The following is a 27,123-nucleotide window of genomic DNA, read 5'->3' as shown; positions in this document are numbered from 1 at the left end:
AGCCCTTGTGAACAGTTCCTCTGCAGCTTTTCTGTCAGCCCCTTCAGGTACGGGAAGGCTGCTATAAAGTCTCCCCAGAGCCTTCTCCAGGCTGAGCAACCCCAACTTTCTCAGCCCATCTTCAAAGGAGAGGTGTTCCAGCCCTCTGAATTCCCTAGCATTTGTAACTGCTGTCTAGTTGCAGGCTCTCAAGAGCTCTGTTGTTATTCTTTCACTTCACAAATAGGGAAAGTAAAACAAAATGACTAGCCATAGTGCTTAATTGGTTTTTGCATTTCTACAGCTGTGCAGAATGAAAAAAAAAAAACCCTAAGTATGGCATCCCCATTAATTTTTCAGTACTGTCGTGTTGTCACTGACTGTGACATCATCCAGAAGGTGCAGTTCAACTCAGCTAACATTACTATGAGGGTGATTTTTATACCTGATAATGGTCAGTCTCAGCTCCCTTTTTAGTCAGTGGAGAGAAACAGGTGTAATTGACCTAGGCCGGATGTGCTGATCAGAAGGAGGTGAATCACATCCTGTAAACATCTGCATCGCTTCAGTGTCTATAAAACAAAAAGCTCAGACCCAGGCACCTGCATTAACTTGCATGCCATCCTCTGTTCTGAGCAGGAGTAAGGAGACAGCTACCAGTGACTGTTCTCTTCCACACTCTAATGGAGGGTGGCATCAGCAAAGCTTGAGTGGCTATTGAAAGCCCAGGGGAGCATTAGAGCTGCAGGGATCGTGTTTAACGCCACAGGTGAAAAAATGAAACGAAAAAGATAAGGCTATTGAATTCAATCAAACTGCTGCTTAAGCTAAAGTTCAAACATGCACGCAGTTTCTTCAGTCTTGCACTAAAGCTGATCCTAAATGCTTTCCCAGCAAAAGCGGTAGAAACACTAAACCAGCAGGGAGATTCTTGAGACTGTACTAGCCAGGGAGTGAAACCCGTCATATCGCAGGCAAGGCGAGACAGGTAACAGTGAAACCTTCCTGCATCTTGCAGAACTGAGAGCTGGGAGCAATAAACTTACTCCAGACACATGTATGTCTGTTTTTATGTGATACTCTGTTGGAAGCTAGAGATCACTGCATCCCCTCTTACCAGCAGGAAGGGAAATGTTTATACTCACTGTCCTTCTGGTGCCACCGCGCTGCATGCAGAAACGCCCCACAGTAGTGAAACAGGAACTCGTGCCCAGAGTGCTGAGCTGTCCCTCGCAGCAAGGGCAGCAAGGTGCGCCCATCAATCACCCTGGCAGAGAGGAGGAGAGTTACCAAACTGCTGAAGAATTTCAGTCTGCAGCTGGAGCGTGAGCAGTGCTCGCTCTCCATCTGTGCAGCAGGAAGACTTCAGGTGTCATTTCTAAACCAAGCCACTGTTTAGCTAATGAGCTCCGAGAGACTTTTGGTTGTGTGGATAGGTGGAGACCAGTGATTAGCAGTTACTAGCAGTTTTTGCAATTGCAGCTTGTTCACACATCCTGCCTGGGGAGATAAGTTACCCTTACTATAATTTTCCTGGGAGTAAGTGATAACCATAGTGAAGGCATGGTTCACAGCTTTTAATTTTCCTCCCTGAAGTGGAAGTCACTGAAGTCACTGCTCGCTCTGTGATCAGGAAGTTTGTTTAAAAAAAACCAAACAAAACAATGACAAACAACCCCTCCCAAAATGCCCAAAAAATCCCAAACAAGAACACAAACAAACCAACCCACCCCAGCTACTTACTGCATTGACTAACAGTGGGTTTCGTTACATCCCACTGGTAATTTTATGTGCTTTTCTCAAATGGCTTAGCCAGCCACACTTTCCTGTGTTCATTAGAGGACTCTAATATGGAAGCTACAAATTGTTTACTGTTGAGGAAACTACTTTTCTGGTACTGGCAGCCAGCCAAGTGCAGGTGTTTTGCCATTTTCTCCACCTTTTCTGCTCATAAAGAGTGAGGCTTTCTACTCTTAGAAAGGGCCTGTCCTAGTCCTTTAATAGGACCAACAGGCTTTCTGAATATCTTCATCTTAATTTTTATGAAAAAATGACAAAGATTTTTTTTTGTTGTTTATAATTTTATTTTTTTTCAGTCACCCCAGTGTCCCATATCAACCTGGTTGCCTTTTAGTGATTAGAAAACTGAATTAGCTAAATGACCCTTGATAAAACATATGGTTTTTCTTTGCCTTTTCCCATATAAGCAACAAGATGGAGAAAGCTACAGAAAGAAAGCTAGAGAATTACCTGCTTAAGAAGCAAACAGAATGTAACCTGTGACTGTTATGACATGCATAGTCAGCTTCTATCTAAATCAAGAAAAGGGAGCAAATATGACTCATGAAGCCACATTTTTACCTGTCCTGAGGCACTGTCCCTCCAGCCAGGTGAACCACTGTTGGGAAAATGTCCATAAGGCTTGTCAGTTCATTGGTAACTGTCCCTGCAGGCAACACTCCTGGCCATCTAACTACTCCTGGGACACGGATCCCTCCTTCCCAGCCTCCCATGCCTTTTCCACCTGTTAGAGAAATTGGAAAAATACAAAAAAAACCAAACCAAAACAAACATTAGATATCTATTAGATTTGTCTTATGCATGTATAATTAAAAGTTTTAAAACTTCAAACATGCTAAATCTTGGAGAACAGTAGAATAACTACACTGCAAATCCTGTTTTTAAAAAGTAACTCATTAACATCTTTATTTTACACAGCTTTCTTGAGTGGCACATAAAACAACCCACTACTAAGCAACATGTTTGGCAGAAGAGAAGCAGAGGATCTTCTCTGATGCCTGAGAAGACATTCTGACCCATAATTTTAATTGAGTCTTATATGTGAGAATAATCTCTGCACTCTCTACTAACATCCTAAGAAAAAAGTTTTGGGCTGCAACTCCACCTGATGCCCAAGGAAGGGGGATTAAGATAGGGCAAGTTTGGTTGTCAGACAGTTCACAGAGGCAGGAGGAACATTCAAAATTATTTGCAGTCCTGGACAGCAGTGAGGGGAATTAGGCTAATGTTTGATTGCCCTCCAGGAGTTCACAGTCCCAGGGATGCTCTGAGTTGATCCCAAACAGAAGGGTGCAATAAGTAGGAGAGTGCTCTGAATATGCTGCAGTGATGAAGACTTTCCACCTGCATCTTTGCTGAACTTGTCTTGAGGTAATCCAGAGAGTCTTTCTTAACTTTGTTTCTCTTGTTTAAGGACAGGTTGGATGGGATATTGAGCAGTCTGGTCCAATTGGATGAGTCCCTGCCCATGGTAGGGGTTTTGGAACTAGGAGATCTTTAAGATTCTTTCCAACCCAAACCATTCTATGATTCTATGTACCCACTAATAAAATTTTACCTTTATAGATACCATTCCATCCACCCAACTGAGCATTTCCTCTGTGTGCCTCTAGGGATCCTCCATGATCAGATGCAAAATAAATGAATGTGGCATTATTCAAGCCTTCTTTATCAATGACATCCAGAAGTCTGCCTGTAAACAAAGCAAATCATCACAACTAAGCCTTCTTTCACCTTCTTACAAGAGCCTACCATCAGTATCAGAGACTTTTCCTACCCTGAGAATGATGATTGGAGTACTAAATACAGAGTCATCTCATTGTCTAAAAAGCCCTATAGTTGTATAATTTATACAAATAAAAGGCCAAGAGGTATTGCTTCATAAATTATTTTGAAGGGGAAATTATGGTCAAAATGTGTTTTGTTTTGTTTTAATAGAATAAACTTATTTGACTAGTTGTCACTAGAATAAAAAGACTCTTTCCATGACCAATAATGTTAAAAAGGAAGACAGAAGTAGAACTTGTTCTGTAGACAAACTCAAAAGCAGTAAGAAATTTCCATCACAGCTATGATTTGAATATACCTGCAGCAAGTTTGCTGATGACACCAAGCTGTGTGGGGAGAAGGACATGTTGGAGGGAAGGGATGCCATCCAGAGAGACCTTGACAGGCTGGAGAGGTGGGCCAATGCTAATCTCATGAAGTTCAGCAAGGCCAAGTGCAAGGTCCTGCATCTCGGTCAGGGCAATCTCAAGCACCAATACAGGCTGGGCAGTGACTGGTTTGAGAGCAGGCCAGAAGAAAACTGGTGGGTGGGGTACTGGTGTACGAGGCTCAACATGAGCCATCAATGTGCACTTGCAACCCAGAAAGCCAATTGTATCCTGGGCTGCATCAAAAGAATTGTGGCCAGCAGGTCAAGTGAGGTGATTCTCCTCCTCTACTCCACACTTGTGAGAGCCCATCTGGAGTACTGCATCCAGTTCTGGAGCCCCTATTACAAGAAAGACATGGAAATGTTGGAACTTGTCCAGAGAAGGGCCACAAAGATTATCAGAGAGGGCTGAAGAGCCTCTCCTATGAAGACAGGCTGAGAGAGTTGGGGTTATTAATTCTGGAGAAGAGAAGGCTCTCAGGAGACCTTATTGTGGCCTTCCAGTATGTGGCCTACAAGAAAGCTGATAAGGTACTTTTTAGGATGTCAGGTACTGATAGGACTAGGGGAATGGATCAAAGCTAAAGGTGGGTAGAGACATTATAAAGAAGTTCTTCACCATGAGGGTGGTGAGACATGAACAGGTTGCCCAGAGAGGTGGTGGAAGCCCCATCCCTGGAAGTTTTCAAGGCCAGGCTGGATGGGGCTCTGAGCAACCTGATCTAGCGGGAGGTGTCCCTGCCCATGGCAGCAGGGTGGGAACTAGATGATCTTTGAGGTCCCTTTCAACCCTTACAATTCTACGACTCCATGACTCTAACTATATCTGGAGATGCAGTCAGATTTTTTAGGCCTTGATTCACAATTCAGTGAAGATCAAGTCTTCACATTTACCTGAACGAGTTCTGCTATGAAGTACCACAAGCAATGCAGAGAGTAATCCTGCATTACAGAAATTAAAAGAGCCCAATGGCAAGCTGTTGAATGTGTCCCAGATTTGCTTCTGTTTTCTATAAAAACAGGAAAATAAAAAATAAAGCCCAATGGAAAATAATTTACACTAATTATCTTTTTATTCAAGCTACTCAGAATATTCTCTCACATTTATGTTGTAAATTCTCTGAGTGAAAGATTGTCTCCATTGTGTAGCATCAACTGTCTTTAAAATCATAAATAATAGTGCTGCCTAGATTCCTAACCATAGAAATTTGCTGTGTCTTGCCAAGAACTGAACAGGGACTCTGAGATCAGGCTGCACACTATCAAGCAAAATCTTCTGAGACAAGACAGAGCTGGACAACAGTCATATATTTTGATTAACAACATGATCAAGTGCATGTCTGATTATTTGTCTGCATTTATCACTGCATCACAGAAATGTGTCAATTAAAAAAAAAAAGAAACCCTCACAAGAAAAAATTGGGCTTTTATCTTAAGAAAGAAAAAAAAGCTGAGGTAATAGAATAGCAATCTCTGAAGCTGTGTACCCAAGGCAACTTTTCTGGTTTTTGACATATGCAAAAAGGGAGTTCTGTGACCATCCCTTTAAATTCTTTTCCACATTCTAATAAATGAAGGTTTTTCATCAAGACAAGCACTTACCTGCCATCCAGTCCATCTCCTCTACATTGTCTCCATATAGGCCATGGCTGCTTCTTCCCTGAAACTTCTCCGAGGTAATGAGAGGAGTGTGAACATGTAAAAGGGAAAGAAAGAGAAGGAACGGCCTGTGCTTGTTTCTGAAATAAAAAGAAAACAATAGTAATTTCTGTGCAAACTGTCTCTCAACCCAAAACATAAGAGAGACATGGAAGTGACTATCTCAATAAAAATTACTACAGGGGTCTAAAATATTTTTTTTTTGACATCTTTGCATTTTTGAGATTTTAGGAGATAGAGAGGATTAATAAAACCCTCAAAGACTTTGGTTCTGTATTAAGACCAAAATAGTAATGAGTGATTTCTGGTTCCAAACTATAAACATGTAAAACATTAAATAACTAAGGAAGTTCACAGCCAAAAGGCTGACACAGTCTCAGAGGCAAGGAGGATGGTACTCTGTGGCTTAAAATTAGCATGGATGTCACTGATACCAGAGACATCCTCATGGAAGCGGCAGATCTGACACTGCACTCACAGAGGAACCACACCCCTTTAACATCAAGGCCAGGCAGGATACCCCAGGAACATGAGGTTATCTACGCTCAAGTTTTACAGAACAGATTTATCCTACCCCACATTTCCCTTAAAAACAGACAGAAATAGTAAATTCTTATCCAGAGATATACCCAGACGTGACACATTAATAGTTTTAAATACCCTGTGGCTTGTTCAATGCTAGTTGAGGATACTGATAGTATTGTAAATAAAGAACACCCTTGGAGAACAAAACAAAACTCACTATCACCCTCCTGTTAATAAAATATTAACTTCATATGACAATTTCTATGATAGCCCATTCATCAGGCTAATATAACTTTTCTTTTCCTACTGGCAGAAGGCCCAGGCCTTGGCCAGGACCCCTTTATATTAGTTGAACACAACATAAATGAAAAAAAAATAAATAAAAAACCCTTCTTTTTCCTGAAGAGCTGACAAGCTATGTGTAAGATGAAGGACAGCAGTTGGATACTGACAGGTAGAGGGATGCCAGAAAACAAAAAATTACTGGCCAGCATCAGGACAGGTAGTTCAACATGCCAGCTGCCTAACCTAGTGACATATGACAGTGATCACATTATTTTTAAGAACCCTTAAAGTACAAAAGAATTTTTGTTCTTACTTTTCAATGAATGAAACTGCCTCCTTCAGCATATTAGAAGTAGTTTTTTCTAGGTTCATTGGTTGTTCAAGGATATCATGATTTCTCATCAGGATACAGTTCCAGTATTTGGTGAAACCATAGCTGGAGAACCAGGTGATGAAATACAGGAGACCACAGATGGCCAGACATATTATTATTTTCCATTTTACTGAGAATAAATTAGTAAGTTTTCCAATCAACAGAGTAAGCACTGTAAGGATAATCACTTGTGTGTAAAGCCAATATGTATCTTGCAAAGACTTGGCCAGTTCAGGGTCATCTGTGCCTTGACACTCATTCAGAAGGGTAAAAGGCATGCCATAAAAATAATCAAACCCATGATTTAAAGGATGGTGGCAGTGATCATGGCGGGATTTGCAGTTCACACCCATATGCCACTTCCCTGAAAATATAAAACAAAATTCTTAAATAAAAAATTGTTACTCTTGGCAGTGTCTACCTGTATTTCTAATATGATGGCTGCACTCCTCAGTTAAGGTGCAGCCAAGGGAGGAGCTGCTGTGTACTTGGGACAGATTCTCAGGGAGCAATTTTGCATTGGTGCTTTATCTGCCTAGAACAGCTTGTTTTCTTCACCTATCTGTTAAAATTCTATGTAGGGCAAGGGTCCAGCTCAGACATCTCCCTGAATAAGAACAAATATGGTTGCAATAGTTGGTGCTTATTATTTTTCACATGACAAAGTAGCCATTCATTAATGGATATTCTGATGGGGAGAAACCAGAGAAACCCTTGTGCCAAAAGAAACAGCTAAGTGCAAAAATACAAACTAATTTATACACAAGTTCTACCCGACTTTCACAGTCCAAGAACAAATTTCAGGAAGAAGGTGTACATATTGGCTCTGGTGTCTATGTATTAATTCTAAAATGAGTAGCAAAAATTAGCCATTCCAGTTATCCAATACAACTGAACATACCAGAATATGTCATACACTGATAATGAACCTTAATGAAGTCATATTACAGAGCAGTGTAATTAACCTGACATTGAAGGACAGCCAACCTATAACCAAGGGCCCAGGAGCTATTAGATAGACAGATAATTTCTGAGAACTGCTAACCAGCTTTGTGCTTGTGCATGGGACTGTTGTTCACAGTATAATCTGTGCCAGGCTGCAGTGAGCTCAGGAATGTTCACCTCTTTGCACAATCTTGTGTGCAGTGAGTACATCACTAAGACTTACTTAAATTTAAGAACTATACAACACCTCAGTGTGCCTGAGCCAAGCAGAGGTGTGAAAACCACAGTAATTGCAATTAAGCACATGATGCCTTTAACTACATAAAATATAGTTTAAAAAAAATGAGAGCTGCTTGAAAAACACATCCTTTAAACACTGTTCAGGAAAAACTAGCAGAGTTATTAAGATCTTCTTTCTTGAACATATATTCTGACCCCAAGCCCACTGAAGTAAAGGGGATTCTCTCAGCTGTTTTGCAGAGTTGCTTCTGCAGAAAATGAAGGCACTTTTAGAGTCTCAACTGTGATAATAAGCAGGAAGCATAAATAAAAGAAGTTCTACCCACCAGATATAATCAAGACCACTGTGGTGTCTGGATACCAGCTGGCAGACACCATTTTTGTGTTTTAGTAGATCAGTGAATACCTCTGTTGGTTCTTCCTAAAGCAATCTGTACTGGACAAACAAGATTATTGCCTTTGCATTTACTTCTGTTCACAGTGTACATCTGATCTGTGTCTTCCATACATCCTCATTTTGGATTTTCGGGTGTGCTGGGCTGACACTGGAGCTTGTGGATGACATTTGAAAAACCCTGCTGATTTTGACAGTTATGCATACAAGAAACTCTGGTTTATCTGATCCTAGACATTTAGGCAAAGAAAAATATTTAGAGTAGCAGCCTCATTTGAATAACAAGCAATGAAAAGTCAGCAAGTTGCTATGTCTCATACCTATGAGTGCTGTAGAATAACCTTGCTGGTGCAGTATTCTGGCAAAAGTAGTTTCATTTGGTGGGAGCCCACCAGAACACCCATTCCAAAAGAGAACCTGCCGTTGAGTGCTGGATGCCATGCCTAGAGAAGAACAACAGTCTTTAAAATAAAACAAGCCAGATTTCAGATTTTCAGTCTTCTCCCATTGGTCTTTCTAAGGAGTGGCACTCAGCTGCTTACACCTAGTGCCTTTTTGTAAGTCAAAAGTATGCCCTGGGATATTCTGATTGACCCCCCAGCATGATGTTTCCTCCAAATCCCATGTGATCATCTGCTAGTCCAATGCAGATACTTGGGGTGTCTACAAATGGCACTAAGATGCCTGTTTGTAGACATTAGTCAACCTCTTACAACCAAAGTTCTGTCAACGTATAACGTTAAAAAAATAAAATGGGGAAAAAGAAAGCAAGTTTTATATAGAACAAAAGGCTTACAGCATCAGGGGTACAGACTCTGAAATGTACAGTTCATTATTACATCTCTCCTTTAGCAAGTCAGAATCTCATCAGGGGAGCTACACTGATTGTTATTGCCATATGTGGTGGCTGAAGTTTTCTGTCATGAATTTACACAGCTGAAGTAAATATGTTTTAAAACTGTTCCACAGACACATTTCACTATGAAAAAGTTTGCCAAGATATTTGTAATATTAAACTTTTCTAATCATAATACCACTGAACATACAGTGTTCACACAGTTTTCTCCTTCATCTTTCTACCTCTGGATGCTTTGTGCTATTTGGATTTTCACCCATTTCTGTGCTGTCATTTAGCCACATTAAATACACTTTATGTGGAGGTTTTCCCATAGAATCAATCATTAAATCTAGTCATCTTTATTTTTGACCATCTCACCAATACCCCAAATCCTTAGATTAACTAGTCTTTAAAATGGTTTATTTAAGTGGATTTTCAATAGCAACAATGGCTAGACAAACTGCAGTGAACCACTGGAGGGAGGCCCAACCTGATCTGATGGGGTATCTGCCAGTGAGGAAAGCTGCTCTGCTTGGAGTACAGACAGCAGCTGCAGCAATGTGTTGAGTAAGTCTCACTCCTTCCTTTGCCAGGCGGTCAATGTTCGGGGTCCTAAAGAGAAAAATCCCACCTCTGATAAAAATACGTTACACAGAATATCTTGCTCCTCCTAATTCTGTTGAGGACATAACCATCAAATTCACAAAACTCTATTTCTCTACAGCTCAACTAGGAAAGCTTTCTGTTATATATTTTTTGAGATATTTTGACTGCTTAGAAATGATTTTTTCCATGGAAACATGTGTTTATTAATAACTAGAAAGAAAAAAAAAACCCACAACAAAGCCCCCTCCCAAAAAAAAAAAAAAAGAAAAAGAAAAAAGAAAAAAGTATTTCAGGTCTATCCCATACCAAAAGGTCATGCAGCATAGATTTGATTAATAGATACAGGACAACACAATTTCCAAAACTTAAACACAGGACATTTACATGTATACACAATCATTCTGTTAACCAATCAATCTATACATAGACTGATAACTGCACTAGGAATAAATATACCACATAGACTGAGCTGTCATTTCATAACAAGCCTACTAGAGCTGTTCTCTAACACTAAATCATAATCTCAGTCCTTGGTATTTCATCCCTGGAGTTGTGGAAACTTATAAAATATGTACATGCCTGACAAACACAGTGCATGAACATATTTGCAAAGTGCTGACTGCATATGCTGTAAATTAAAAGTCAGAGAAAGTTGTTCATGCATGTCTGTATAATTATTACTGCAGTATGAATTGCTGTAGAACATTTATTTTGTGCAAGATTGGAAAAGAAAAGCATCTAAATAAACTAATCCAGAGTAATGAATTTTCTAATATTAAGCGTCATCAGTGTTTTTTTCCACTGATATTCACAAGGAAGGCTAACTTATTTAATAGGATATATTCTTACCTTATTGTATCATTACCATAGCAACCCACATCTCCAATACCAAGATCATCAGCCAGTATCAGTAAAAAATTGGGTTTCGAAGGATTTGATACACAGGTTCTTGGAAACAAGCCTAAAATTAGCCACATTTTTAGGCAGGTCCTGAAGTTAAAAAGTAAGAAGGTAATGCTAAAAAAGAAATACTAATAAGCTTTGCAACAGAGTTTCAACTATTATCCTTAAAGTTTTATGAGGAACTCAGTGTAGATGCAAACATCTACCAAACACTGCCAGCTGATGGAGTGCCTGAGTATGTACAAAAACTTGACTTGTGTAAAACCACTAATACTTGTTTTTATTAGCACATAGATTTTGCGTGTGCATTTGTTTATTGAGATCTGCACTGATCTCGGCAGATGTTTCCAGCAGAATGAGTGGTTGGATGCTTGCAAGTTTCTGGAGGCACCCCTTGTTCTCCTATTAAGGCTCCTGGAATAATGACAGGAGCACGGAGGTGGTTGGTGTGAAGGCAGCAACAGGGTTACATTTGGTTGTCTCCCAGAAGACCCTAAGAATATCTCAGCAGGTCTTAGTTGCTCGAAGTGTTTGAAAGAGGCAGATTACAGGTGTTCACCTGAAGTAAAATGGTAGAATCATAGGGGTTGGAAGGGACCTCTGAAGATCATCAAGTCCAACCCCCGGGCTGCAGTAGCAACACCTAGGGCAGATCACACAGGAACACATCCAGACATGTCTTGGAGGTGTCCAGAGAAGGAGACTCCACAACCTCACTGGGCAGCGTGTTCGAGTGCTCTATCACCTTCACAGTAAAGAAGTTTTTCCTCATGTTGAGGTGGAACTTCCTGTGTGGTATATATGCTAGAATGTATCTACAGACTGCTAAATACTGCAATGTGATAAATGCATAGCCATTTTACTATATATTTGTACCGTGTATAAATATCACATATTATACATACTCCCAAACCTACTTGTCTTATAAAAGTAGGATAAAAAGCCTTAGAAGACCAATACTTTCAAGCCTGTATTAACTACTCTCGGGAAGGAGGGAAGGAATAGGGATCTGTTTTAAGTTTGCTTAAGCACAGCATGTAAAAACCAGAGAAGACCCTCAACAAATGTCTTTTCTTACCACTGTTTTCCTTGGTAATCTTCTTGGCTTCCCCATGTGTGAAACAGGTACATAGCTGCTTACATAAAGTCTGGTGGGAAAAAAAGGAAAATAATCTAAATATCGCTGTGAGCTTAGAAACTACAAATGCCTCAAAGAAAAGTACCCCTGGAAATTAAGATGTGCAGTGTAATTCTTAGGGAATTAGGGAAGAGACTATAACGGTACTTGGTTCAGATGCCATCTAGTACATTCAAGGAGGTGTTTTATTTGAATGTTGCTAAAAACGGTCCAGAAAAAAAAAAAAAAATTCTTAAAGGACTTAAAAGCTTAATGCCATTTATAAATTTAACAAGTCAGGTTTTCTACTTGCCAATTCTGTTAACTCAACCTGGAAACACCTAGAAAAAAAACTTTTCAGTTTCTCAATATTTATTCTTCTCTGACAAGGCAATTTTTGAGTGGGAGGAATTTCCTATGCTTGCCAAAACAGAGAGCACAACTAGTGACTTTAGACAAAGAATGGCTTGGGAAATGCGCTTTTTTTCCTTGTGAGTGGCCACAGACTGGGGGAGCTGCAGAAATGTTACAATGGAATTGTGCAGTCATGCAGAAGCACAGCTCCACAGGGACTCTGTATGCTAATTTTTGTGGTGTACACCAAAATAAATTAGGGATGACATTCATTCCTTCGCTGTGGAAAGAGAAACAAATCCAAAATGCCCTGTCCATGTGAAATCCCTACTTTTCCACACTTCTTTCCATTTCAAACAAGCACAAGAACAAAGATGTTGTCAGCTCTGTTAAGGAACAGACTAACACTAAGAAGGATACTTACTTTCTTAAGAACTGAAAACACCTTTGTAAACATAAAGTAACTTCTTAACACAGAGAAATTAAAGTTTTGTCTTGACTCAAAAATGACTGTGGGCTTTTTTCCCCCCAAATCAGCATGTTCTCTTGAGGAAAAAAATACAACATTTTCTGAGATAACTTTTTTCTGCTTTTTTGGTACGTAGGAGTGTAATAGTTACCTTGAATGTCTGAGGAATAATAACCTGGCCAGAACAGAGGATAAACCTGCCCTATGCATTTCAAAGAATAAGCCATAAGATAAAAAAAAATGCAGATGCTGTTATTCTGACCAGAAAAATAGTATAAAAATGACAGAACCTGGGGTCCATTGATTATTTTTCCAAATAACATCTAGGTGCTTGTTTGCTTGAGACAATATATAAAATAAAATAATAATTAAAAAAAATATGAAAGAAAATAAATAAAAAGCTTGACCACTATTAAGCATGGAATTTTCCACTGGGTTGATGACACTACCCCTCTCTGTTGGCAAGATCCTGAAAGGCAGCACTGAGAGCTCATCCTCCCTGCCCACCGGCTGAGCTGGAGTTTAATGGAGGAGCAGGAAAATTCCTCTGGCCCAATGCATTGGCTGTTGAAGCAGGACCTTGCTGCGAATGCAGATGCCAGAAGTCTAACATCAGACTGTAAAAACCAGGCTGTATTAATGTGAAGCAAAGGACTTATTACTAGGAACTCAAATAGTTTTTGATAAGGCAGTGGTGCCTCAGAATCACAGCCTGGCAACTATTCCCCTGAAGACCTGATGAACTATGGCCCCATAGGACAGAGCCGAGGTGACGATCGAGCAAGCGCACGAAGGCAATTTACCTGTTAGAAAGAAGAATTAGCAATGCCTCTGGTCTTTATCTATGACGGGAATTTCTTTATGCTGCTTCAACAATGGAGGCAGAGCTCTGCCCTCCCAGCAACTGGTAGGGCAACATTGTGGTGAGAGAGCTTGGACATTAAGCTCAAACTATTGCAATGAAAACATTCGCAGCCTACGCTGAGTAACTGAGGATCATCAGCCCTTGTGAGCTGCAGTAAAGCAGATCAGTCTGGACACCTAAGAAATCCCTTGATTTCCAGTGGGCATTGTTAAGCTTTCCAAGCTGGTGCAACAGCTCTACTGCCTTTCACTTTCTCCCTGCAGGCTGATGCAGCACAGCACCAGCAGGCATGTTGGTATTTAGGCAGAGACTTTGTACAACCCCTCGGGAAAGCTGTGAATTCAAATCAGTGAGGTGCATGGTGAAAGTAAAAGATATTTAGGTCTTAATGCTGCAGGTCGTGGCATGATTAAAACTGATTTACTGCAAGCCATTTTAGAAGCCCTACCGTTACAGAAGGACTTGTTAATAAAACAATTTAAATACAGATATTCACATTTCTCTGTTAGAGGCTGATTCCTTCTGAAAGCAGAGCTCTCACTGACATCAGCAGAATGTGATGAACCCAGTACAGGGCCCTAGGGCTTGTCCAGTTTCCTTAGCTGTTAAATGAAAAAAACACATTTTAATTCATAAATCTAACATTGGCCTCTAGAAATCAGCAGGGTTACTTACAGAAATCTGAGAAAGCCAGTACACCACAAGAAATGATCATCAAGACAAATAAGAAAGGTCAACCCCTTTTAACAGTGTGGAAAACAAACCCTCGTCTCAGTTATTCTTCTTGCTCTGTAAATCCCTGTGTGTGCAGAGCTGTCCTGATCCTCTAAGCCATGTGTGGGAGGAAGCAGGCTGGAAATTGTTCCTTCTCCTCTCCCTCTCCCATCCCCCTCTCTCCAGCACAGACTCTGCCTGGGATCCCTGCCAGCAACAGCCAGAAAACTGGAACTGCTGTACAGGTTTTACATGAATTCCGGGCTGAGTACAAAGTCTGTATTCTTGAACTACTGGCACAACGTGGCTACTGCCTTTTCTAGATTCCCTACCCAGTTAATCAGGTGCAGATTTGTATAAAGCCTGACACTGCTCTATTTCAGAGACTCCAAAGAGATGCTAGAAATAACAATAATAGCTCTGGGGCTTTTTTTTTCTACCACCCTGCTTTTCCATCCTTCCAGGCAGGATAATAGGACTAGTTTGTCCTCTGCTTTTCTTCTGTCATGTTGTCTTTATTTCATTTTCAGAGAAAGCAGACCTACTTGTGCTGAAGATATTACTGCACTTTCTTCCCCCAACCCCAAGAACTGAAAGTTCAGTATTCCCCCATCCCTTCACACGTCCTTCAGAACTCCATTCTAATGCATTTTACCTTTCAAAAGATCATGAGAAATTACTTGGAGGAGCTCTCATCTACCCATTTGCTGACATTTATGTTCTCAGAGTTCCTTGAATATACTGAGTGCTGAATTTAACTCTGTTCTCTAGGGAGTCAGTGAGGTAGAAAGGTGAAGCAGCTTAAACGATCATATTCACATAATAACCAGGGTTGGAGGCAGTTGTTTTTTTGGTGTGTTCTTTTTTTTTTATTCACCTCCTTGCACTTGTATCTATATTCAGGTTTTTTTTATAAGATATAAGTTGTCAAATTGGGATACTTTTATTCATACCCTTTTTACTATAATACTTAACAGCTTATTATGCTTCTAGTGCAAAGATTTTTATTGGAAAAAATCTGTTTTTCAAAATGTACATCATGCTTTGAGAAAGGTGGATCCTTAGAAGTTGCCAGTAAAGTAACTATTGATTTCCATCTGTCTTTGGTCCAGATTACAACTAAACCTTTCTTTCAGCCTTTCTAGACTGTTTACATCTTTCTCACAACTTTCTCACTACTGAAGATGTGCAGAAGCAGAGGAGGCATTCTGCTAATACAGACCTTGTATCCTTTTCCTCACCACTACATTAATGACACAGTACAGAGATAATAGCTGTGATTACTTATTGTCTTCAACAGAACTAAGCTTTAAACCAAGATTTATTTATTTTCTAAGAGAGATTTGTAACAATTGAGCAGAAAGGAGATTATTTTTATTTTTATCTCTGCACTTTGAACCCTGCAACTTTTCCTCCTCTTCAACTAACCTATTTTTCATTGTGCCTGAGCACAGGATGTTGTTCTTTGCCCCCTGCTGCATACTGGCAGACTCTCAGCCAGCAAAAACTTACCTTTTTAGTTAGTTTGTTTTCTGCTGCCTCTTCTATCTGGCTTTTCGCACATGTCTGAGTACTAAAAGCAAACACTGGCATCCCAATTGTCCCTTCTACCTTTGTCAAGTTTTCTGAGTGACCTTTATAGCAGTGAAGAACATAAACATTGAAATGACACAAACAAAATTTTGTAAAATTGTTCCTATGTCCCACTTGGAAAAAACACTAAAGATATAAGAAGAAAAGCATTAATCAGTTAAACTGTTTGAGCAAGTAAAATGTTTGCAGAGGTATTCAGGGAATGGAAAAAACCCAACAAAACCAAACTAGAATAATCTTCCATTTATGAAATTCAACCCCCAATTTCTTTAGAGCAGCCAGCTTATACTAAACTCTGACTTTAACTACTCCTGTAAAACTATAGCCATTTATACAGTTGAAAGCCCTAAAATCTCAGAAAATTTTTAGTGCAAAGTCATGTCTCTTTAGAAAGTCTGCCTAGGGTCATACCGCTGCAGGTTGTTTTGTTTGGCTGGATTTTGTTTTTTCAAACTAATATTGGCAAGATCTCTTTTTACAAGTTGTAATTTTTAAACCTACATATACTGCTACAAAATATTTTTGAGCATTAATTCCACTGTGACTGTCAAATGAGTCTTGTTTTTCTAGAACTGAAATTGAAGCAGTGAAAATTAAACACTTTTTATTAGCATCTTATATTCAATAAAACTGCTTTTGCTAAATTAGCATACACCACAACCTCTTTCTGAAAAGCAGAATGCTTCTCTCTCCTTTGTAACCATTGCAGAGCTTTACTGGACTTGAACATTTTGTACTTCATACTGTCTGTGACACATGTTATTATGCAGCTAAAGCTGCAGATCTACTCAAAAAGCTTTTCACAACTTGAAGACAATCCCTCACTAAATCAGATTAACTCTGTCTCAGGTACTGCTCAACTCTCAACAAGATTACTGCAGTGATAACAGAGAAGTACAGGAAGTAATAATGACACAAACTACTATGTTTGGATAGAGCACAACTATGATTTGGGAACTAATAGGGGCACAACTACACATACCTAGAATTCTACCTAAGTCTGGTATTTCTTACCGCTACCTGCTCAGCACCATCCACTAGGCTGTCTGCAGAGTTCTCCAGCTGTGTTCATTGAGCAGGCATAAATTAGGCAGAGTTTAGGCAGTTTACAGCTGTCTCTTACACACAAATCTGCAAAACCAGTCTCCATGGAAGCCCTTTGCCATGTCAGGCAGGATTTCCTCAGACCTTTGTCGAGTAGTGAAGAATGAAGGGGAAAAAATCTGATCGACATTTTTTTTTATTATTATTTTTGTCCACTTTCCTTCCCAGAGAGAGAAAGGGCACAATTATGTTCTGAAAGCTTTGTCAGCAGAGGACTCAGTGCCACGGGACATGTTAGTAGACATCCATCTCACAAACTTTGTGCACTGTAATTTTCCTTATCACACCAACAGAATGGGAACGTCCCACAGCATGGCTGCAGCCACGGCTTCCACACCACATTGTAGAAGGAGAGCTGCTCTGGGACAGGGGCCAGTGTCCTGCGATGCTCTTCTATGGCTCTTCCAATCTTCCTTATCACCATGTCAAAGCGGGGCTCGGTGTCAGCCGACAGAGGTTTGGCTTCCGAAGGGTCTTGCGAGAGATCGAACAGCAATGGAGGCTCATGATGGGTCACACCCTCCCCAAAACATGGGCAAATTCCTTTTCCATAACAAGCCCCAGCCCCAGGGGGTTGAAAGACAGGGGTGACATAATGAGCTTTCCAGATGGCTCCACCTGGCAGGAAAGAAATCTTATGGCACAACTACAAGACAATAAAGGAAAAATGGAAATTGCCTTCAAGCAATAGGAATACAGCTGTTTACTAAGGAGACCTCTTCTCACACACCCTGACAGCCCCATCACCACAAATTTGATTCTCTATGTGTAGTACTAACTCTGAACATATAAAACAATAGGAATATGAAGAAAAACACATGATTATCAAGCATTGGAACAGGCTGCCCAGGGAAGTGTTTGAGATATTTAAAAATTATATAATCGTGGTTCTTAGCGACATGGTTTAGTAGTGGAGCTGCCAGTGTTAAGCCTATGGTTTGACTTCATAATCTTAAGGGTTTTTTCCAACTTAAATGATTCTGTGTTGAAATGTCCAGTGTAGCAGTAGACAGCTTTTATTCCCACTTCCCTTCCTATAATGTATTCACTTTGTTACAAATATTTACCTGCTGTAATACACCTCCAGCTAGCCAAAGTCACTGGTATGTCATGCACAATGATTTCAAGAGTCTCAGAAATCAGTACTGATAAACACCCATCATGCAAGAATTTTGTCAGTTAGCAAGACAGCTATCAAGAGGAGAACAATCATGTCTTGCAGTTGCCACAGAACAAATATTTAGACTTACTGTCCTTTTGGTGCCACCGCACTGCATGCAAGTAGGACCCACAGTAGTGAAACAGGAACTCGTGCTCTGACTTTTGAGCTCTTCCTTGCAGTAAAGGCACCAGGTTTCGCCCATCAATCACCCTAGTGTAATAGAGAGAAGCATATTCAGGCAGGAGAAAACATGACAGTGAACTGCATACTTATCACTGCCTTTGCATTGGCTGTACCAGTGCCTGAGACAGCATATAGAATAATTTGGTCATAATTTAGAGCAGCCAGGAGATTGCCAAGCCAATATTTAAATCCCGAGATAATTATTAAATTTTTTCAATAGCTGGGTCAACTCACTCCACTTAGCAATACATAAACACTATCTAGAGCTTGGCCTAGTGGATAAAAGTAATTTATTCAGGTAATCAATACCAATCTCGTAGTTGTTTACATTTTGCAATTTTCAAAGTACCATAAAGAAATCTGCTGAGCAAAGATGAGTTTATTTATGGGACTTCAGGAGGTGTTTGTAAGTGTCCATAAGTCAAGTCAGTCAGTACCAAAATCACTTCAAACTGCCTTTCCTGAATGAGGCTGAACCTGGTTTTCAAACTAGCACCTGGTCTTTGGCAGGAACAACACCTACGGCCATGAGCACCTCTGAGAGTGTTTGGTCACTAGTTTAAAGTCTCAGAGAAGGCTTAAGACTAAGAAATATTTGTGGGATCTCCAAGGATTGTAAGATACACAGTGCATTTTTAGTGTTTAGCTCTCCTAGCAATCTCTGTTGTAGAAAACATCTCCATACCTGTCCCGTGGCAATATTCCTCCAGCCAAATGTACAAGTGTGGGATAAATATCCATAAGACTCGTAGGCTCATCAATGACTGTGCCTGCAGGCAACACTCCTGGCCACCTAAATACTCCTGGCACACGGATTCCTCCTTCCCAGCCTCCCATGCCTTTTCCCCCTGCAGTGAAATGAATCGACATACGGCAGTTCAGCGGCAAACACTCTTCATTGGCTTGTTGCATTCAAATGTACAGAAAAAGATGCAGTAATACACTGCTTATCCAACACATTAGACTCTTCATTTGCATACTTTAGAAGGCCTCAAAATATTACATACAACTCATCCAAACCTAGAAAGCTAGGAGGAGGCAATCTCTATTTTAACGCAAGTGAGGCTAGGAATAGCAAGTCTACCTTTGAAAACCTATATTTAGCAACAATAAAGCAGCTTCAACCTTTTCTTATTCTTCATTTTATGAGTTGTCTGCATTCACCTGTGTTACTGAAGAGCTTCCTAGCAAAGGAACGTAGTAGGAAATTGGAAATGGAAATTGCAAGAACTCATGAGACTGTGAGTCTTGTGAGGTTCTTTAAAAGTAGGCAAGACTTACTAATTAGAATCCCATTTTAGTATACAGAAGAAAAATATTCTCTTTATAGCCATGGGGTCCCTTCAAAATCTGAGTCCTTAACACTTATATTTCCTTATGACTTGTGCATCTTTTCCTTTTCTGAGATTGAGATTTGGACCTGACTCTCCCGATGCTCAATGCAACATCCCTTAACTCGAAAGCAGAAAATCTGAACATATGAAATTGTACCATATACCTTTTACTTCAAATGGCAGGAAAACATCTTTTCTCAACTTGCTACTAACAGAAACTAAACTAATGAAGAATCCTGGTGCCATGTGTATGAAGAAAATATTTACCTAACTCCCTGAGCAGAAACATGTTTTATTCATATATTCAATATGGAAAAAACCATTGTCTTTGTTAGATCAGTTATCATTCACAAACAGATGCAAGAAAAAGCAGGGAGTGAGATAGAGGATGAATAGACTAGCCAAGAGCCCTTCCCTTTCATAAGGGTCAGCAACCTCCATTGCTCAGCAGTGGAGCATCCACCTCACGGGAGCCAAATTCCATGTCTTTGACTTCTACTATACCCTGTGGAACAGCTCAAGAAGGTTTTGAAATGGAAGAAACCTGTTTTAGGAAAATAAAAACAGAAAAAGTTTGTACAAGAGGTGGATGGTTCACTGGTGATAACAGAGACCAAGCCTTGACACATACTGTCACATGTTCATGACAGGTCACAGGATGAAGTGGTCTGATGACACAGGGCTCTTCGGGTATATGAGAGAAAATGCAATGGATACATATTATTTTGGCCTGAAAAAAGCCACTACACTGCTCAGCAGGTTGAAAAATTATTCACAGAAGAAAGGAACAAGAGGAAGGTAAAGAGCAAGATCCTATTTAGGCCACCAAGGCTATTTGGATTTTATTACTGATTTTGCATGGAATATAAAACATTCAGGAAATAAATTGTTGATGCAAGTCACGATACACTGTGCCCTTACTCTATTCTATATTGATTAGCTGGGCAGCAATGATTTGTGGAATATAATGAGAAAAAAAATCTCCAGGTGCATCAGGAAACAGTCCTATTGTGGAGAGAGAAAAAAAGCCTGAAAGAGAAAAAACTCAATATAGGGAACTATCACATTTTTTTTTCCATTGCCTTTTACTTGAAAACACCAAACAATTTACAGGTATCAAGCTAGACAATACCTTTGTCAAGGAGATGTGTAATAATGCTTGCACTTCACTGAAAGAAAGGGTGACTTTAAGATTAAAGCACCTCTGTATGTCACCTATATTATAAGCTGAAAATATAACTCATTCCAGCCTTGATAGCTTCAGCCAGGCAAATTCATTGTTTCTAAATCTAACATTCATGTAAAGTCATAGTCCTTTTCCTACCTTTATAAATACCATTCCAGCCACCTAGCTGGGCAGATCCATCCTGAGCCTCCAAGTGTCCTCCATGATCAGAGGCAAAGTAGGTTAATGTATGATTTTTCAAACCTTCTTTGTCAAGCGAATCCAGAATTTTGCCTTAAATTTAAGAAGAGGGACAAGGCTTCTATTAACCGATTAGAAAGATGAAGCCACATTTGTGATGTTTCAATAATATTTTACAATGTCCTATAGGAAGTTTTTAATAGCTTACATTCCTGTGGGTATTTTGGCCTTTTTAGTTTTCCTGCTTTAAAATACACAGGTGTATGTGTCTGAAACAAATCCTTTATGAAGAATACTTACCCACCATCCAGTCCATTTCTTCTACATTGTCTCCATATAAACCATGATGGCTCTTACCAAGAAATTTTGCCGTAGTAAAGAGGGGCGTGTGAACATGTAAAAAGGAAACAAAGAGGAGGAATGGCCCATGCCTGTTTCTTAAAAAGAAACCAAATTAATTCAATTTTTTGTTGTGTGCTTGGAATTTTGGAAAGTTTCATATTCATCAATGCACAGACACACACATTGGGTCTAAACTGTAGCCACATCCAGTGCATCCCCAATTATCACAATTGGTAGGTTGTTTTTTTTTTTATTAATTATGAGCAAGAAAAATCCTTTTAAGACAGATTATTTTCAAATTCCAACATGTAAACAGGTATAGGATTTTCACATTGCTTAAGCTAATCAAGATGCTTAATTCTGATGCTTTTTTAACTAAATGCTAATAACTAAATAGAGTCTCATATTTACTTGAATATTCATGTAGGTTTTCTAAGATGTCCACTTAAAATTTCAGTATATTAGTTTTCACAAACTATAAAAAAAGAATAGTTACTTTCCCTGTTTTATGGAAAGGCACTTGGTGCACAGAAATATTATACAAGGCTGTGCAGGCAGAACTTGATTATAGAAAATTAATTATCTTTTTTGCATCCCTCTCAATAAAAAAAAGATGTTATATAAAGCTTTCTGATATTTTCACATGAAATAATTCTGTGCATCACATGTTTTTTCTAGGTGTTTTCTAGGGCTTATGAAAAAGACCACAAATGAGGCTTTTAGACTGAAGTGTAAAAATTAGCTGGTTCATCTTGGAGTAAATATGGTGATTACAGATTACAGTAGACAGTGAAATAGTCATGTCATTTGGTTAAAATCTGTCTTATTTACTGTATCTTCCAATGTGAAACAGTTGCAATTAAAGTGTAAGTGCATCGAGTCTCTAAATAGGGAACTTGGATATCAGTTTCAAAGCATGATACAGCCATAGACACTGAAGAAAAATACTCTATTCCAAGTGTTCAGAACATCCTGATTCCTTTAAAGAAAACTAGAGACAATCGTTTACCTTTTGATAAATGACACTGCCTCCTTCAGCATGAGGGAAGCAGTCCTCTCTAAGCACATCGGCTGCTCGGTGACATCGTGGTTCCTCATCAGGAGACAGTCCCAATACCGCACAAAGCCATAACTGGAGTACCAAGAAATTAAGAGAAGGGCACCCACCAAAGTAAAACAGGCAATTATCTTCCAGGAGATGGAAATCAAACCAGTTAGTTTTCCAGCAGTGAGAGTAAGCACAGCAAGGGTAATAACCTGACTGTAAAGCCAAAGCTTAGCTTCAAGGGCAGCATCCAGCCCTGGAGGTTTGTTTACTTGACAGTTGTTTCGAAGTGTCAAAGGCATACCGTAAAAATAGTCAAATCCATGATTCAGAGGATGGTGACAGTGATCATTGAAGGATTCACAATTCACACCTTGATGCCACTTTCCTGAAGGTTTTAAAGCGTGAAAGAAAGAAGAACATTAAAAGGTAAACAATTCAATAGGACCCCAAGATAGTATCATAGAAACATAGAATGACTTGGGTTGGAAGGGACCTTAAAGATCACTTAGTTCCAACCCCTGCCATGGGCAGGGACACCTCCCACTAGATCAGGTTGCTCCAAGCCCCGTCCAACCTGTCTTTAAACACTTTCAGGGATTGGGCATTCGCAGCTTCTCTGGGCAATCTGTTCCAGTGTCTCACCACCCTCACGGTAAAGAATTTCTTCCTAACATCTAACCTAAACCATAAGCACCATCTGTTTGGGAATTAGGTGAGTTACTCCAACTTTTCAACAGAGTAACGACCCATTCTCCTCATGCACAACCATGCTGGGTGAAGCCAATACCTGATCAGGTGAACGTGTAATGGGTGCTCCCCAAATGGTCATGGGATAAACAAAGAAACTAGCAAAATGCTGAGCTACGCAGCTAAGGGTCACATAAGGATGGGATTCCATTACCTTTCCATGAGGATCAGGGAATTAAAGTACTCTATCTCACTGACTACTTTAATACATTACCTTCCTAGCTTTCAGTTGTTTACTTGCAACTTCATTTTAACATAACATTACAAATTTACTGGAAGATCCAGTACACTTTTGGCCAACATTAACAGATACCTTGATCAGCAGACTCAGGGAGATGATTTCTTAGGCACATCCCTACTTCATAGGAAAAGGAGAAGAGACTGTAAACCAAACTTCCACTCTATTGCTGCCCAAAATAGAGCAAATAGACAGAAGCTTCTGAGTGCTTAGAACACAGGCTGGATCAAAGGACCCTGAGGTTTGTCAGGTTATGTAATTGTGAAATAATTACAGACTCAGCCAGGAAGACTACACTTTGTAATCTTGTGATACAGTGCAGTCTCATCTCTTTCCAGTATTTGGAGATGGCAATGTATTTGGTAGACCTAGTCCTAGCCCCCTGACTTTAAGGGTACACAGTGCTGACCCATTTATGTGAAGGGATCCACTGCAGGAGTGCCTGTCACTTGACAGTAATAAAACCAAATAGAAGTGAAAAAGAGAGACTTTACCAATTGATTTTAGAGATATTTGGCAAAAGAATGATGAATGTTAAAAATGTTGAGGCCTGATCAAAGTCACAGACAGGAAGCTGGTCTGGGGCAGTGTTTCCCTGACACCTTTGTATTTTTGGCTTAATCTGAGGAAACAGCCACTGTTTCATGCATCTGTGGGACCTCACCATCCCATCTGTGAGATGCTTGTGTTTAATCATCTTCTCCATAGATGCAAACTTTATTCCTTTCTTTCCCTGTATTCTTTTTTCCCTGTCCCTTGCCTCCTAGAGGCAGATTAAATACTTAAATATATTGTTTTTTTGGAACAATCTCTATGTTAACAAAACTCTCACAGTGGACCAACCACTGTAAAATCTTAGGCCAAGTAAAATAAATGCTCACCCATTATAATCATGAGACAGGTTTTAATTCTTCCTGGTTTGGGTGCAGGTATTGCCATTGCCGTAAGAATCTTTAGATTGTAGTATTTTATATAATCTTGTAAATATGAGGATTTCTGCCCCTCCCCCCAATTTCAATGTTTTGGAGAAGATCCATTCCTATGATTATCAGACCATTCTGGGCAAACACAATCACTAAACTCTCTTCATATAACTAGTTTATCCTGCAAGGTCATGCTAAAACACCTTCCCTCACCGATCAGTCCAGTGGTGTAGCCTTGTTGCTGCAGCAGCCTGGCGAACGTTGTTTCATTAGCAGGGAGCCCTCCTGACCCAGCAATCCACTGCAGTGCCCGGTACCTGTTGCTGGATGCCATCCCTGAAAGAAACACCAGTCATTCCTGTGGGCTTTTTGCTCTCTGCCAGCAGAGGACAGACTGTTTCTGCCATCCTCTGCCTCAGGAGTTCAGCCTGAAGCTAGAGTTTCTCACAAGACACAAAACTGAGCATATCTTGTAGGCAGTCACATCACATTATCAATAGTGTGTCTTAAGGACTCCAAGTAGTCAAGAGTTATTTTTCCAAAAGAATACTGCCTGACACCAGTTTTACCATCAAACCGATAATAAATCACTGGTGACAGCACATAGTAGGTTTTATTTCCTGCCTTTCTGAGTAACTGGTAATTTAGCCTCTCCTGTCTTCATCTAAACTGCGTGATGACAGTTGCATTGCCCTGCATCACAGGAATGTTGCATCATGTTAGGCGAAGTACAATTCACCCAGCATACACACTGATTTTGCAGTTAACTTTCAAAGTAGGCACCTAATTTTCCTATAGAATGCCTGATGAGAGATGGACATCTATAAGGTCCTCCCAAAGGCACCTTAGGTAGGTGGGGAATGGATCCAGCAATCCATTTTCACCAGAGTGTTGTGACTTTCTGCACTATGTTGACATTGAACTTGCTCATTTCTCTTGGCAGCCCTGTTTCAACCCCTTATCTCTAACTATCACCAAGAGAAATTCCATCCGTTTACCCCAGCCTGCATTGCTCTAAGGAAGTGACAGATATCAGTGCTGTTGGCACTTCTACATACATATTTTCATCGTATACAACTCCCAAATCCTATAAAGTCAGGCTAAAGCTCTGTCAGCTGGCAAGGCAGTGCTTCCCCTTCAGAAGTTATTTACAGAAAATTTGAACCTTTAGCAATGTATTTCCTGTCTCAGGCTGAGGAAATAACTGAATTCTCTTATTCCAATATTCATGGGCTATTGTAGTACCTCAGCATCATGCACAGAAATTTGTAATTCAAAGTGGACCCAACCTGATCTGATGGGATATCTGCCAGTGAGGAAAGCCGCTCTGCTTGGAGTGCAAAGAGATGCTGCAGCGATGTGCTGAGTAAGTTTCACCCCTTCTCTTGCCAGGCGGTCAATGTTTGGGGTCCTAAAAAACATTTCCAAGTTTAATAGAAGCGAGGTAATCTGAAACTGTTCTTAAGAAATTGCCAAGAAGAGTTAAATCTTTTGCACAGCCCCTCAAAATATTTAAAAATGCCTACTTTACATGCTCCAGGACTGATATAGTAACAAGTTTGACACAGCAGGTGAAGGGGGTTGTAGTCACTGGAGAATCCATCTCTCAGGACAAAGCCATATAAGAAACCTAGTTGTTGTTTGTACTGTTTAGGTTGAAAAAAAAAAAACAAAACCAAAAAACAACAAACAAACCCAAACAAACCTGAAATTGAAAGAATTCTAAAACTGACAAGAGATCACTTTGCCAACACATTTAGCCCCTGAATTTCAAAATTCATTGAGCCAGTGAATCTCAGAGGTTATCTGAAGCTCTTTTAACCAAGACTTTCTGTTCCATGTTTTTAACACATCCCGTGTATTTCATAATGTATTATGAAATATAATAATATAATAATGCTATTATAATATAATAATAACGCTATAGTGTTATTTTTACATAGTTACATTTGTATGGGAGTCTAGCTCTCCCAGAATAATGGACTACAACACCACAAAAATTGAAAGAGGCTTCCCTTCCATCTTCACCACCAGCAGAGGACAGGGGAGTTCCACAAGCACATTCACATTTCTCTGTACAATCCCACCAACATCATGTGAGGGAGATTCACCCAGAGCATGCTGACAAAATCTCTATGCTTCCCTTGGAGAACACAAGTTGAGGCTTGTAAGATGTGTTCCCAGTGCCCATTCAGTTCTGCTTTGTCCTTTTAGTTTTGAAGGAATGTAATCACTAATATTTGAAGGAACATAACCCTATAATAAATTATGTGGGTTAGTTCACCAGTCTGGATCGGAGTGTTTTGGAGGATATGACAAGCAAGTGGATGAGAGATCCTGGAAGAGCACTGTGTGGACAGAGCAAGACTTTACTGTGCATGGAAAGGAATTGAAGCATTTGTGCACGAGAAGGAGGGAAAACAGTTACTTTAAGACTAAAACAAGTGGCTGGAGAGTTAGCACATGGAGGGGGACACACGAATTCCCAGAAAGAAATTTTAAAAACCCCAAATTAAAATACAGGTGTTTTTTTTTTTCTGTCACTGGACACTGTTTCTTAGGTCCCAATCCTATATGCATATATATATATATACAAACAAATACTTAAATGCACAATTAATGGAGCCTTAGATTAAGAACATTTCTTATTTTATAATTAGGCTAAATTACTGAGGATAAGTGTTCTACAACATTATAAGTGCTGTACTGAGAGATCTTTTACCTTATGGTATTGTTTCCATAACAACCTATATCTCCAATGCCAAGATCATCAGCCAGAAACAGAAGTATGTTTGGTTTAGAGTCCACAGCTGCACTTGAGGCAAACATGTTCCAGAATAAATACGATGTCAGTGCCAT

General features: G+C 39.8%; 2 protein-coding genes across 4 annotated transcripts in view; both read right to left on the bottom strand.

Annotated features, from left to right (window-relative positions):
* The window catches only part of LOC127391258 (arylsulfatase H-like), a 19,818-nt gene extending 5,430 nt beyond the window's left edge, over window positions 1–14,388 (bottom strand). Inside the window, exons 1-11 of one of the 3 annotated variants that reach the window (XM_051633802.1) lie at window positions 14,275–14,388; window positions 14,007–14,112; window positions 11,784–11,853; window positions 10,652–10,792; window positions 9,687–9,808; window positions 8,679–8,801; window positions 6,720–7,143; window positions 5,540–5,676; window positions 3,338–3,472; window positions 2,341–2,503; window positions 1,125–1,246 (exon numbers count right to left, since the gene is read on the bottom strand). In XM_051633802.1, the coding sequence (XP_051489762.1) occupies window positions 1,125–1,246; window positions 2,341–2,503; window positions 3,338–3,472; window positions 5,540–5,676; window positions 6,720–7,143; window positions 8,679–8,801; window positions 9,687–9,808; window positions 10,652–10,792; window positions 11,784–11,836 (1,420 nt within the window). In that variant the 5' untranslated portion in view covers window positions 11,837–11,853; window positions 14,007–14,112; window positions 14,275–14,388. Of the gene's footprint in view, window positions 1–1,124; window positions 1,247–2,340; window positions 2,504–3,337; window positions 3,473–5,539; window positions 5,677–6,719; window positions 7,144–8,678; window positions 8,802–9,686; window positions 9,809–10,651; window positions 10,793–11,783; window positions 11,854–14,006; window positions 14,113–14,185 lie in introns of all 3 variants that reach the window. The other 2 variants (XM_051633793.1, XM_051633809.1) reach the window with 2 other exon arrangements.
* On the bottom strand, window positions 13,389–27,123 carry LOC127382975 (arylsulfatase D-like). The gene is made up of 11 exons (XM_051615239.1): window positions 26,987–27,123; window positions 25,554–25,675; window positions 24,478–24,600; window positions 22,318–22,741; window positions 21,267–21,403; window positions 20,925–21,059; window positions 18,952–19,114; window positions 18,172–18,293; window positions 17,180–17,539; window positions 15,737–15,858; window positions 13,389–13,448 (listed from the first exon to the last, which is right to left on the bottom strand). The coding sequence occupies exons 1-11, from the start codon at window positions 27,121–27,123 to the stop codon at window positions 13,389–13,391; spliced, it is 1,905 nt and encodes a 634-aa protein (XP_051471199.1).

Source organism: Apus apus, chromosome 1, assembly GCF_020740795.1.
Source record: "Apus apus isolate bApuApu2 chromosome 1, bApuApu2.pri.cur, whole genome shotgun sequence".
NCBI lineage: Eukaryota > Metazoa > Chordata > Aves > Apodiformes > Apodidae > Apus > Apus apus.
This window is presented reverse-complemented; position numbering and strand designations above follow the sequence as displayed.

Coding starts and splice junctions, on each gene's coding strand:
- LOC127382975 (XM_051615239.1), bottom strand. CDS start 27,123: ATGGCACTGACATCGTATTTATTCTGGAACATGTTTGCCTCAAGTGCA. Junction 25,676..26,986: donor TATGGAAACAATACCATAAG/GTAAAAGATCTC, acceptor AATGTTTTTTAG/GACCCCAAACATTGACCGCC. Junction 21,060..21,266: donor AGAAATGGACTGGATGGTGG/GTAAGTATTCTT, acceptor CTTAAATTTAAG/GCAAAATTCTGGATTCGCTT.